This window comes from Suillus fuscotomentosus (assembly GCF_016647785.1).
Source record: "Suillus fuscotomentosus strain FC203 chromosome Unknown F5891scaffold_177, whole genome shotgun sequence".
Taxonomy (NCBI): domain Eukaryota; kingdom Fungi; phylum Basidiomycota; class Agaricomycetes; order Boletales; family Suillaceae; genus Suillus; species Suillus fuscotomentosus.
The window spans coordinates 1-11,327 of record NW_024539689.1 but is presented as its reverse complement, the minus strand read 5'-3'; the positions used below and the strand labels follow the sequence as shown (position 1 = coordinate 11,327).

At 46.9% G+C, this 11,327-nt stretch overlaps 6 protein-coding genes across 6 annotated transcripts; 3 read left to right on the top strand and 3 right to left on the bottom strand.

Annotated features, from left to right (window-relative positions):
* Positions 1–477: 477 nt before the first annotated feature.
* On the top strand, positions 478–900 carry F5891DRAFT_890562 (uncharacterized protein; the record flags this gene model as incomplete). Its single annotated transcript, XM_041373284.1, has 1 exon — positions 478–900. A coding segment is annotated over one exon (423 nt), but the record flags the coding sequence as incomplete, so codon positions are not given.
* A 1,287-nt stretch (positions 901–2,187) lies between these two features.
* Positions 2,188–2,511, top strand: F5891DRAFT_966099 (uncharacterized protein; the record flags this gene model as incomplete). The annotated part of the gene is made up of 1 exon (XM_041376210.1): positions 2,188–2,511. One exon carries the CDS (start codon positions 2,188–2,190, stop codon positions 2,509–2,511), a length of 324 nt encoding a protein of 107 aa, XP_041217190.1.
* A 636-nt stretch (positions 2,512–3,147) lies between these two features.
* Positions 3,148–4,018, bottom strand: F5891DRAFT_1199153 (uncharacterized protein; the record flags this gene model as incomplete). The annotated part of the gene is made up of 3 exons (XM_041368718.1): positions 3,148–3,498; positions 3,554–3,777; positions 3,829–4,018. The coding sequence occupies 3 exons, from the start codon at positions 4,016–4,018 to the stop codon at positions 3,148–3,150; spliced, it is 765 nt and encodes a 254-aa protein (XP_041217189.1).
* A 511-nt stretch (positions 4,019–4,529) lies between these two features.
* Positions 4,530–7,268, top strand: F5891DRAFT_1131976 (uncharacterized protein; the record flags this gene model as incomplete). Its single annotated transcript, XM_041364713.1, has 7 exons — positions 4,530–4,670; positions 4,720–5,010; positions 5,066–5,354; positions 5,379–5,421; positions 5,610–5,934; positions 6,070–6,811; positions 6,880–7,268. 7 exons carry the CDS (start codon positions 4,530–4,532, stop codon positions 7,266–7,268), a joined length of 2,220 nt encoding a protein of 739 aa, XP_041217188.1.
* A 437-nt stretch (positions 7,269–7,705) lies between these two features.
* Positions 7,706–9,460, bottom strand: F5891DRAFT_1199150 (uncharacterized protein; the record flags this gene model as incomplete). Its single annotated transcript, XM_041368717.1, has 6 exons — positions 7,706–8,053; positions 8,104–8,336; positions 8,386–8,667; positions 8,721–8,750; positions 8,800–9,177; positions 9,229–9,460. 6 exons carry the CDS (start codon positions 9,458–9,460, stop codon positions 7,706–7,708), a joined length of 1,503 nt encoding a protein of 500 aa, XP_041217187.1.
* A 394-nt stretch (positions 9,461–9,854) lies between these two features.
* On the bottom strand, positions 9,855–10,379 carry F5891DRAFT_987751 (uncharacterized protein; the record flags this gene model as incomplete). Its single annotated transcript, XM_041377941.1, has 1 exon — positions 9,855–10,379. The coding sequence occupies one exon, from the start codon at positions 10,377–10,379 to the stop codon at positions 9,855–9,857; it is 525 nt and encodes a 174-aa protein (XP_041217186.1).
* Between the last annotated feature and the right edge of the window lie 948 nt (positions 10,380–11,327).

Genomic DNA, 11,327 nt, shown 5'->3' with positions numbered 1-11,327 from the left:
TACTGTGATGTACCGCCAAATGAATCAGTACCGTCAAATGAATCATTTCATGCATAACAATAACACAACACAACCTTATGACTAGTAAAGCACTATTATCTACTCCCACATATATGTACTATCACCTGCATGAATTTTGACTAACTTTGAACGAGAAAAAATTATGACATGTCGCAATTACCACTGATGACACACCCTATTTTGGGCAATCTGAAAATTGTACCTTAAAGTATGCATCATCAACATTCAAAAACTCTTCGAAGATAGCTGGAATACATAGGAGTACCTTCTAGGTATCTAATACATTAAGATTTATTGTGATTCATGAAGTGTAGCAACTCTGGCAAGTGAAATGGTTGGGGAATATATATGTGCCTCGGCACCTGTAACTCAGGGTCCACAAAAACACACCACATTGCTCTGCCTATGTTCGTACAACTTATTTTCATCCCAAGTTTACCTTTATAACTCTTAAGCATGCCTGGACGTGCCAAATCTGCGACACAAAAAAGGCGGGAAGCCCGTGAGGCACATGACTACCTTATGTCGCGTGCTGTCGAAGCTTACCACACGGAGCTTGCAAAACCACCTGGTGTTCAACGTCGTGGAGCACGCACAATCTGCCATGACTTTGAGAAAATGAATCTCGAATCAACGGGCAAGTTGATTAAGCTATCTTTCTCCACACTAAGCCGTCTTGCAGCTGGAGGGAACTCATTGGCCAAAGCCAGGGCAGCTGAAACCTGGCTCACCACTGAGGAGACAGAGCTGGTTATTGCATATATTGAAGAACTCGGAAATTGTGGTTTCCCACTTAGTCACAAGCGGCTACGAGAACATGTCAATGAAATCTGTACTACTAGACTTGGAGAAGGATTCCGAGGTGTTGGACAGCAGTGGATAGGCCGTTTTGTCGAAAGACATGCAGGCCGTCTCAAAACATCATGGTCTTCCCCATTGGACTCCAAACGTGGACATGCAGTTAACCCAAACACAAACAAGGCTTTTTTTGACCTGTATGAAGATGTGCTTGAGAAGTACAGTATCAACGAAGATTGTCTGTATGGTGCTGATGAAATTGGCATCTCACAACAATCAGGTGATCATGAGCGCGTTATTGGTGCTAGACGACCTGGTCCACAATATCAGCAGCGCACGGGATCACGTGAGAATACAACTGTGATTGTTACCATCTGCGCTGATGGTACTGCTGAGCCTCCTGCTGTGATTTTCCAGGGTGCTGCATATCAGATGAAATGGAAACAGGATAACCCTGCGAATGCATTGTAAGTCAGTCTTCCATCAGACAAGTCCAGATAACTTACATCACAATAGTCTAGGATACTCGAAAAAAGGCTGGACAGATGGTGAGATTGGAGTTGAGTGGATAAAGGAGTTTGACAAGCGCACCAAAGCCAAGGCCAATGGACGTGACCGCCTCCTTCTTGTAGACGGACATAATTCGCACTATACAAGAGGGTTCCTGCAATATGCACGTAAAAATCGCATTCATGTCCTGTGCTATCCTGCACACACAACTCACGTCTATCAAGGCCTCGATGTTGTTGTGTTTGCAGTCTTGAAAAGATGCTGGACTGAGGAGAGGGACAAGTGGGAGAGGGAGAAGGGAGAAGGAATCACGAAGGCAAATTTCCTCACCATATATGGGCATGCTCACTTGTGTGCGCTCACACTGAACCTTATTCACTCTGCGTTCCGCAAAACAGGTGTTTGGCCATTAAACCGCGATGTCATTACAAACGACATGATGGCACCAAGCAAAGAGAGCTCTACCAAATCACATCTTCCCATCACCCCATCTACACCTGTGAGAGTCCTCGCTGACACCCTTCAAAAATGACATCCCAAGAGAACACTAGCAGTGCCGAACCAGCAAACACACCATCTTCCATGCACGATGACCTCGAGACTATAATCAAGAAGCTTGCTGAAACATCGCTGTCAGGACTTGTCTGTTCAGCAGTGCTGACGTCGAACACTGACCTGCAACATAACACAACGCACCTTATCTCTCCCATCAAAAAATCATGCGCACCTGTTGCCAGCATCGTTCCGAAAACCGCAAATGAAATATTGTTGCTGGCCACCCTTCGTGAAACCGAGGCAGCTAATGCAGCCTTGAAGTAACGTGTTATCGCACTGCAGGCCTCAAATATTTTGAATGAGATGTACTGTTCCAAACTTCGAAGTCAGCTTGCCAATCAGGAGTCGAAGAAGCGTGGAGGGAAAGATAGTGGAAAGATTCTTGGAGACAGCTTACCACGGTTGTTATCGGGGGATGAGTTTTATGAGCGGGTTGTTGAGTTCGAAGAAGCTCAGAAGAGAGCAGCAACCGAGAAGTGCACCCGAGTGGAAGAACACAAGAGAAGGGCAGAGACTTTGGCAGAGTGGAAGAAACTGGAGGATGCAAGAAAGGAGGAAAACAAGGCACGGCGGGATCATTATCACATGGCCATAGAGGTTTGGCAAGTCGAGAAGGCTCGTGCGTGAGCTGAAAAGCAGAAGTTTACGAAGAAGAAACCTGCTTTGGGCAAGTTAGTTGCTGCAATCCCGCGGCCGAAGGTCTGCTCACATGAAGAGGAGGGTGAAATGAGCGGAGAGGAGTTTGATCTTGATGACATTGATTCAGATTCGAGCACTGAATGTGGTGCAACGCACCTTGTCAACAGTCTCTGAGGATCTGATGTACGCACTTGGGTCTTCCCACAGGTGCAAAGGATGTAGCTCGTCATAGTTGTTGATGATTCCAGTGGAGTTTGGGGTGGGAATATATGTGGCAGGTGCGACAGTGGTATAATACACTATTGTTGATGGTTTGGGATGTTGGCATTCGGAGGAGATAACAAGATAGATGACGGTCAGTCGCACAGCGTAGTGTTTGATAAGGTTTACATACCTGACTCGTAGTAAACACGCACGTGATTTATTTGGCAGTATTTGCCACTCAGTGCACCTGTTCACTGTTTCTGCAACGCAGCATGAACAATGGTGGATTTTGAAGAAAAAACTTACAGAGATTGTCTGCATAAGTACGTTTGATGTCTTTGACATACTCAGGCAACGATACGAGAAGTTTTTGCCTGTTGTGAAACAAATTTGTAATGTTGTGATTCATTTGGCAGTACATCACAGTATATCAAGCTCATCGAGCTCATTATTCAACTGCTTGACCCTTGTCGCCTCTTCCTGTTGGATTGAAGTGATGGACTCCAGATCCTGAGAGGCACGCTCTGTGTCACGATCAGTCACCATACGTGCAAAGAGCACTGCCTCCTCAAATGCCTGAGTGGTTTGTTCCTCCTGCTCCTGTTGTTCAAAATTGATAAAATGTCTGAGCCTTGAGAGTTTCTCTGCCTCACAGGCCAAAGCCATTGAAAGATGCTGGTGATGCTCGAGCTCTGCTTCCTTGTAATAAGCAACACGGCGAATACCTTCAGACGACAACCACTGCAAGCCCTGAGAGAATATTTTGCAAGTCTAGAGACATGATGACATTTCACTTGAATTCAGAACATAAGATATAGTAACATACTGCATCATCGTCAAGGTCTGAATCAACATTGCCAGTCAATCTGCCCATTACCCTAGTCATCTTGCACTCAGCCTGCAGAGTGGGGGGGGTTTTCCGGACATAAGGGTGGTAGCTGGACAGTGAAATCTGTTTTGAATGACACATTCCACCCCGCCTGTTTGCAGTAGGTGGACTGACATCACCATGTCCGAAGTCATGGTACCTAAAGGAAGTGACAGATGCCGCTTAGATTCAAAATGAGTATTTTCTGGTATTTGAGACGATATAATGAGTACCTGGGGACGACAAGGCATGAAGGCTGCTGGGTGGAGAAGAGCTTTGGGGGCTATCATGGTAGACACGAGTGAAAGCTTTGGCATAATCGACCTTCTGGAGAATTGGACTAGACTTTCCGCTATGCAATGGACTGGTTGGTGGGGTTTCGCCATTCAATGAATTCAAGACCAGAGACTGTGGAGGATACATAGCTGATACTGTAAGTCTGGCAGTATGTTGGACAGCAAGCCCGATTGACGGTTGGAGTTTCAAGGACTTGGTGCTTTTTGAGTGTCATGCAAAGCATTGCGCTGGCAGTACCTCTAGTCACTGGCGTATCCTCAGCCCTACGATCCATACAACTCTGGTTTTCAGCGTGAGGAAGCCGACTCTGATTTTGGAGAGTTTACTGAAAAGTGAGTAGTATCATGTGGTAATACACGACTCACCGATATCTTTCTCCAGTTCACCCTTTGACATTGCTGTCGCCCTGTGTCCTAACTGCAAGAAACCATACCAATCGTCTGAGGAGGTCATAGAGCATCTTAATAGTGCAGACTCATGCTGGCCAGAGAACCTCACTAACGGATCACTACTGCCAGTACCGCAGGCTCTACAGCGACCACCAGAGCAGACAGACTTATCAGCAAAGTATCACCCCACCTCTGGCTACCATTACCTGCTTCCAGATCAACTGCCTCCACGAAATATCTTTCAGGAAATGCAAGGCCACCCTCTTCAACAAGCCAGAGAGACTAATGTATGGTACCCTTTTGATGGGCTGGGTGAATGGTCACTTGCAAAATTCCTTGTCAAAAATCTTTCCCAGACGCAGATCGACAAATTTCTCAAGTTAGACTGGGTATGTCTAATTATCATCAAGTAAATACTTGATTGACATTCTACTTCAGTTCCAGACAAGGGAACGGCCGCAATTCAAGTCGAAAGACGAGTTGTTCTTCTATATGCAGCAGCTTCCTGGCCGCAGGCCAAAATGGCAATGCACGAAACTTAAGCTCAAGGGCTACGAAAGTGAACAAGCAATTCACCTCATTTGGAGGGACACGTTGAAGGTTATGAAGCAGCTTTTCACAAACCCGGTTTATGTGAAACACATGTGCTATGACCCTCACTATATCTATCAAGGACAAGAACACCAATTTGGAGAATTCTGGACGTCAGATGATGCATGGAAGATTCAGGTAAGTAGTTGTGCTTTGGTTCAGATTTACTTGAGCGATTGACACTTGCACATAGGATCAACTACCAGAAGGAGCGACTATCGTTCCGATCGTCCTTGCCTCCGACAAAACTCCAGTCACAAGGCATATGGGTGGCCTTGAGATGCACCCATTATTTCTAACGATTGGAAATATCCAGGCCGATGTCCGCATGAAGGCTACGTTGCATGCGTGGCGATGTACTGTGTTCATGCCAACACCCACTTTTGTTGTCAACTCTGACTTTCAAACTCTACTCCATGCGCGTCTGTGGCATAAGTGCATGGATCTTGTCTGTTCTAATTTGAAGGTCGCGGCTCGTGTTGGTGAGTATATGGTTGATCCCTCAGCCAGAATGTGTTACTGTTTCACCCCTCTTCTCTTATCAACCATGTTGCTGATCTCCCCGAACAATTGATGATCACATGTGTTATGAAAAACTCATCTCCTGTCACCACAGTGACCCACAAAGAGTTTGGTGATGAGACACCACATCCTCCACGGAATGGATCGAATACCTACATGCTTATCCAGCAGCTTTGTAACCGTGTCGACCCATGGAATCTCATTGTATTCGTTAGAGAGGCCAAAAAACTTTATATTAGTGGGGTGCACTTGCCATACTGGAGAAACTGGAGGCACTCTAATCCTGCAAGATTCCTGACGCCAGAGATTCTTCACACGCTGCACAAGTTCTTTTTCGACCATGTTCTCAAATGGATCAAGCAGATCATGGGTCGCGAACTTGATGTATGGTTCAAGAGTCACCACAAACGCACTGGTATATGCCATTTCTCTGGGGGTGTCTCTCATGTCAACCAAATGACAGGATGGGAGCACCGAGACATTCAACGCACGATTGTGCCGACACTGTGGGGTGTGGCAAGTCCTGGCTTCATCTGCGCTGTGCGGGCAATGATTGACTTCATTTACCTTGCTCAAAATCCCCTTCATACTGAATCCAGCATCGCTTCCATGGCCCAGGCACTTCGGGACTTACATAATAATAAGCAGGCTATCCTTGACGCAGAGGCATGACAGGGAAAGGGTGGTGCTAAGGACGACTTCTTCATTCCGAAACTCGAACTCATGCAAAGTTTCACTCGTGCAATCTTCCATGTTGGTTCACTCATGCAGTGGACAGCAGACGTTTCAGAACATCTTTTGATAACGCACTGCAAACACCCATTTGAACGCACAAGTCGTCAGCAAGACTTCGTCTCACAGATCGCTCGCATCCTCGATCGCGAGGAGGCTATCCGGCTGTTTGATCTTTATACGCTGCTATCCTCGTCCTCATCTATGCCTGGCCAGGACCCTCTCATCAATGCCGTCATCATGGAGGATGAAGAGATCGCTAGCACGGAGATGGATCCCACTCTTGCTTGGGTCTCCAATGCAAACCAAGCCGCCCAGCTACATCTACAAGCACCGCACCCTGTTCGTAATCACTTCTTAAAGGGTATTTTATCGGACAATGCATGTATCGCCTTTAATGTCACTGTGAAAGCAGATTGCAGCCGTCTCAGTGTGTCTCAGCTGCAGTCATCATACAATCTCCCTGATTTTGCACACACTTTACACCTCTACGCAACCCGCAATGGCTGTACACTCTCTGACCACCTATCATTCAATATGTGGTCCAAATTTCGGATTCAGTTATATTCCACGTTTCACACTTGCAGAATCATGCCGAGTCAGCAAATTCATGCCGAGCCACCTTCCGCTAATTTTCCTAGAGGGAACTGCAATGCCGTGTTATTTAACCAGACGGGCGATGGTGGTAATGATGGTGCATATTGCTAAATTGACTGGTGATGACACTCCCTGACACTTGATATCGCTCTGCAGGGTCTTATGTTGCTCAAGTACGAGCCATATTCCAACCAACCGTCCCCAGAGGTTCCTGTGTGCAGCTTCCTGAGCGTTTGTCTCAGGTGCTCGTATATATTCAACACTTTGACTTCATCGTGCCTGGCCCTGAACCATCTACGGGCATGTGGATGGTCAGATGGTCTTATACTCGACTCTCTTCGCAGTCGGACAGGGTGATCAGATGCGGGTCCATAATCGCTCTCACAGACATCACGCATGCAGTGGAAATTATACCCGTCTATCAAGGACCATTGGGCAAGGACGTGAATTCTGGGAACTCGCTGGAGGTGTTTGATGACTATTTCTTGAACAATTTTGCAGACAAAGAGCTGTACCATTCGCTATCGGTAATCTCAGACAATTAGTAGACAGCTTGATATTCATGTAGTGCAGTTATCAATCTCAATCTGATCATATCATAAGTCTAGTACAATCTATCTTTTGATCTTGGCCTGATAATCGCAAGATTTTCGCGCACCGCATCTCCGAGAGTCATAAACACCAAAAAGAGTATCGTGTGGAAGGTGTACGAGAGTGTCCCTGGACTATCCCAAAAGCATCGCTCTGAAGTGTCTCTCAAGACGAGTCCAAACATAGATGAAGCTGCATCTAAAAATTGGACTTAGTGAAAATGTTGTCTAAAACGCTTGCGAGAGTTACCGTTTTGGTTAGCACAAAATTTAGTTCGTAAATGCCTGGTTTTGGTTATGTTTGAACCCTGAGTACATTTAGATGCGAGATCTAAGGTTTATCGACGCGACATAAGATTATCAGTCATACTAGTAGTAGTAGAGATGCATATTTACGAGCGCGCTTGTGAGGGTCCAACTACCAACATGTACCGTAAAAAGTCGTCGAATTCTACTCGCTCGTCCCCAGTGAGGTTGTTGATGGCGGCTAGAATAGAAAGGAATTTACGATTGACAACCATCCCCCCGAAAGACTCAACCTTCAACTCATCCTCAAACTGCTCGTCTAGGCCGCAGAACGTCGCTGCGCCGGTGAGCGCCCAGATCACCTTCAAATGTTTGAGCTGTTCTTCTTCCATCTCGCTGAGAAACTCGTGGCGTAAGTGAGACCAAGTGAAGCAGATCACATTGGCCATGATGAAGAAGTTTTGAAACTTCACCTTGATTTCGACGCATCCATTCTGAAAAAAAAGATGGGTTAGGCTATCCGCAAACGAGAACGAAAACTCACTTGGTCAAAAGTGTAGATATGCATGAAAACGAGTCTGTCCGCATCACGCGTGATCTTTTCGATCATGTGTTTGTGAAAGATGACAGCAGGCGCGTTACTGTACTGCGGAGGGAAAAGTCTGTATGCGTGTAAGACGCTGTCCCGCATGAATTTGATGAGCTTCCCGCGCGTGGATGACAGCGCATTTGCTACTTCTTTGCGATGTTTGTTAGTAATGAATTCCTGAAATGTCGCTAATAAAGGGTCAGCATGATGCTAACGATCATTGAGATAAAAACTTACTGTTAGGTCCAAAACAACGTGGGACAGAGTCCTGGATGACTCGATTCAGCATTATCTTCTTGGCGGCTTTGTTGATCGCCATCGCTTGCTCCTCGAATAGCTCGTGTGTGACCAGCCACGTTGCCATTTTCATGGTCTGGCCGATGATGTTGTCTGTTAGTTGGATGAGGTCAGACATTGAGGACATCATAGGTTGCGAGGTGGAGGCTGAGGCTGAGGCTGAGACTGAGACTGAGGCTGAGGCTGTGGGAGCGGATTCGGAAGCACCTTGTGGGCGCATGGCTGGGTAGGGGATCAAGCGTGGCGTAGGTGGCATAGCTCGTTGTTGGCCTCACTGCTTTGGCTCCCTTGCCAGGCCTGCCCGTCTGAATAATAAAAATTAGCGTGAAATTGATTGAAGAAAAACAAACTTACTTACATGCATCACATCCATGCGTGGAATGTCGCCTTGTTGTATGGGCATCGCATCAGTTGCACTTGTGCCGGTGGCAGTGCCTTGAGAGGATTCTTGAGGTGGGTAAGCGCCCTGGGAGGGCGCTTCCATGGACACAGTATTGTAAGAGGGGCCTGCCGTCTGATTGTGGTAGGAGCCGTGAGATAGGTAGTTGAAGGAAGCGCCCTCCCAGGGCGCTTCCATGGACGCAGTGTCGTAAAATTGAGGGTTGGAGTTGTAAGGGGGGTGATCATCATCAAAGTCGGTGCCGGCGTGCTCCAAAGACGAAGTGTCATAGGAATGGCCATAAGATAAGCGACTATCGGTGTTGGCGCCCTGCATGCTCCAGCTATGCAGGGCTGCAGAATGATGAGCGATCAGTCAATGAAAGTGTGATGAGTCGGACTTACAGCTGCTACTTGGCATTGGGGTGGGAAGTGCGCTATCGTCGTTACTGCCCTGCCAACCTCCAGGGGCCGCATGGGCGTCGAAGTTGAAAGAGGACATCTGTGGCTGTTCAGTGGGGATATAGAGTTGGTCAGTTGCCGGTTCGCCCGATGGATTGAGGCCAGAACCTCGCGGTGGCTTCGGGACTTTGGCCTTAGTTTTTTGCTGTCGCTGAGAGTTACGCTCACTAGGCATTCAAGGGTGGAGGGGATGTGAGAGCGCACGCATGCATTTAAACTGTGAGTTGATGTAATAGTACATAGGGGGGAAAGAGACACAGACTTTACACGATCTTTACAAACTGGGAACACATGGGGGGCTGATAAGGTGATTTACAAACAAAGCAAGGTGATTTACTAACGAAGTGTAAAAAGAGGGGAGGGGCGTGTCCGATAAGGTGATTTATGAATGGCAGGAAGACATATATGAACAGCCGGGGCGGGCGAAGCACATTATTGAACGGTCAAAGCAAGGCAGTACCAGTTGATAACAATCTATGAACACGATGACTGAATTGATAATGATCAGTGTGAGTGTTGTGAATGGCTTGGTGGTCACATACCATTGATGGTCACAATTACATGCTGCATCAGTCCTGCTGGCTGGGCTGCCCGACTGAAGCATCATCTTTGCCGGAATCCGTATCGGTGTCGGTATTGGTGATGACACCGGCCTCCGTACAACCACCCCCCAGTGCACGTGTGATACTGTCCTTATTTTTCAGAGTACCAACAAAACGAGGGAGGTAGGTAGTTTCGCCGGTAGATGCTAATAATTCACATCTGGCACTGGAGCCCAGGTGGTTTGAGATTATCTCTGCTTGGGCGGTGATGGCACGAAGTATCTCGCATTCATCATTGTAGATGGCTTGATTGTAATTCATATAATCATTGATTTCCATGCGGTCACGCTCGGAAAAAATGTTCCTAATCTTCTTCAGCTGTTCGTCCTTCAAAATAAGCCGGGTTTTGTTCTCCTGGTGAAGCGCCTGATTGAATGCACTCATGCGCTCTGAGGCTTCAACCTGCCATAACAATGTGGCTACTTCATGGCAAGCAGCCTCACAACCAGCAAGTACTGCCTTGAACGCTTTGTACAATGTACCAAAGCTCATCTGTGAGAGGCCACTGTATATTGCATCCTCGTGCTTTTGAACATAGACTATGTGAGAACCGGAGACACATACTACAGTGACCTATCTCCGTATAATACGAGGGAACGGACGTGCATAATATCCCGTATGATACGGGCCAGCGGACCATGGGCCCATGATAAAAATATTCTCGACTATGACAGATGGGCTGGGAGGCAAATTATTCCCGATGGAGGCGGGTGGGCCCATGCAGGGAATATATAGAGTAGATGAGTGGGCTGATGTACATGAATATTAGGTAGACGGGTGGGCCGAGGTAGCTGGATATTATGCAGATGGGTGTATTAAGGTAGATGTGTATGAGATAGATGGGTAGGTACTTGTTATCACATTCACGGGTGGGCCCAGACACATATTAAATTAGATGGGTGGGCCGAGGGTATTATAAAATATTGTATTATACGGGTGGGCCCAGACACATATTAATTAGACCGGTGGGCCGAGGGTGTTGTATGGGATGTTGTATTAGATGGGTGGGCCGAGGGTGGTATACAATATAGATGGGTGGGCCCATGTGTATCATAATTGTAGACATGATGGAGCTGAGGTAGTTGTACATCAACCAAATCAGAGGAGGTAATAAATCAAAGTTACCAAGTTCCCGGAGCATCAGGTGATCTCCTGACATGGCAGTGTGAAGCTTGTGTTGCCCAACGAGACGCCAAGTTCTGGCCACCAGAATTTGAGTCAACTGTACCGAGTTCCGAGTTCCTGGACCCGGAACTCACCACATAAGTTGGTTAATACTTTTTGATGGTGCACAGGTTGTCTTGCAGAATGTGGAATCCGGGGTGCGAAGCTTGTGTTGCCCTACAAGAAGCCAAGTTCCGACCACCAGAATTGGAGTCAACTGTACTGAGTTCCGAGTTCTGAGTTCCGGGACCCGGAACTCAACACATAATTTAGTTA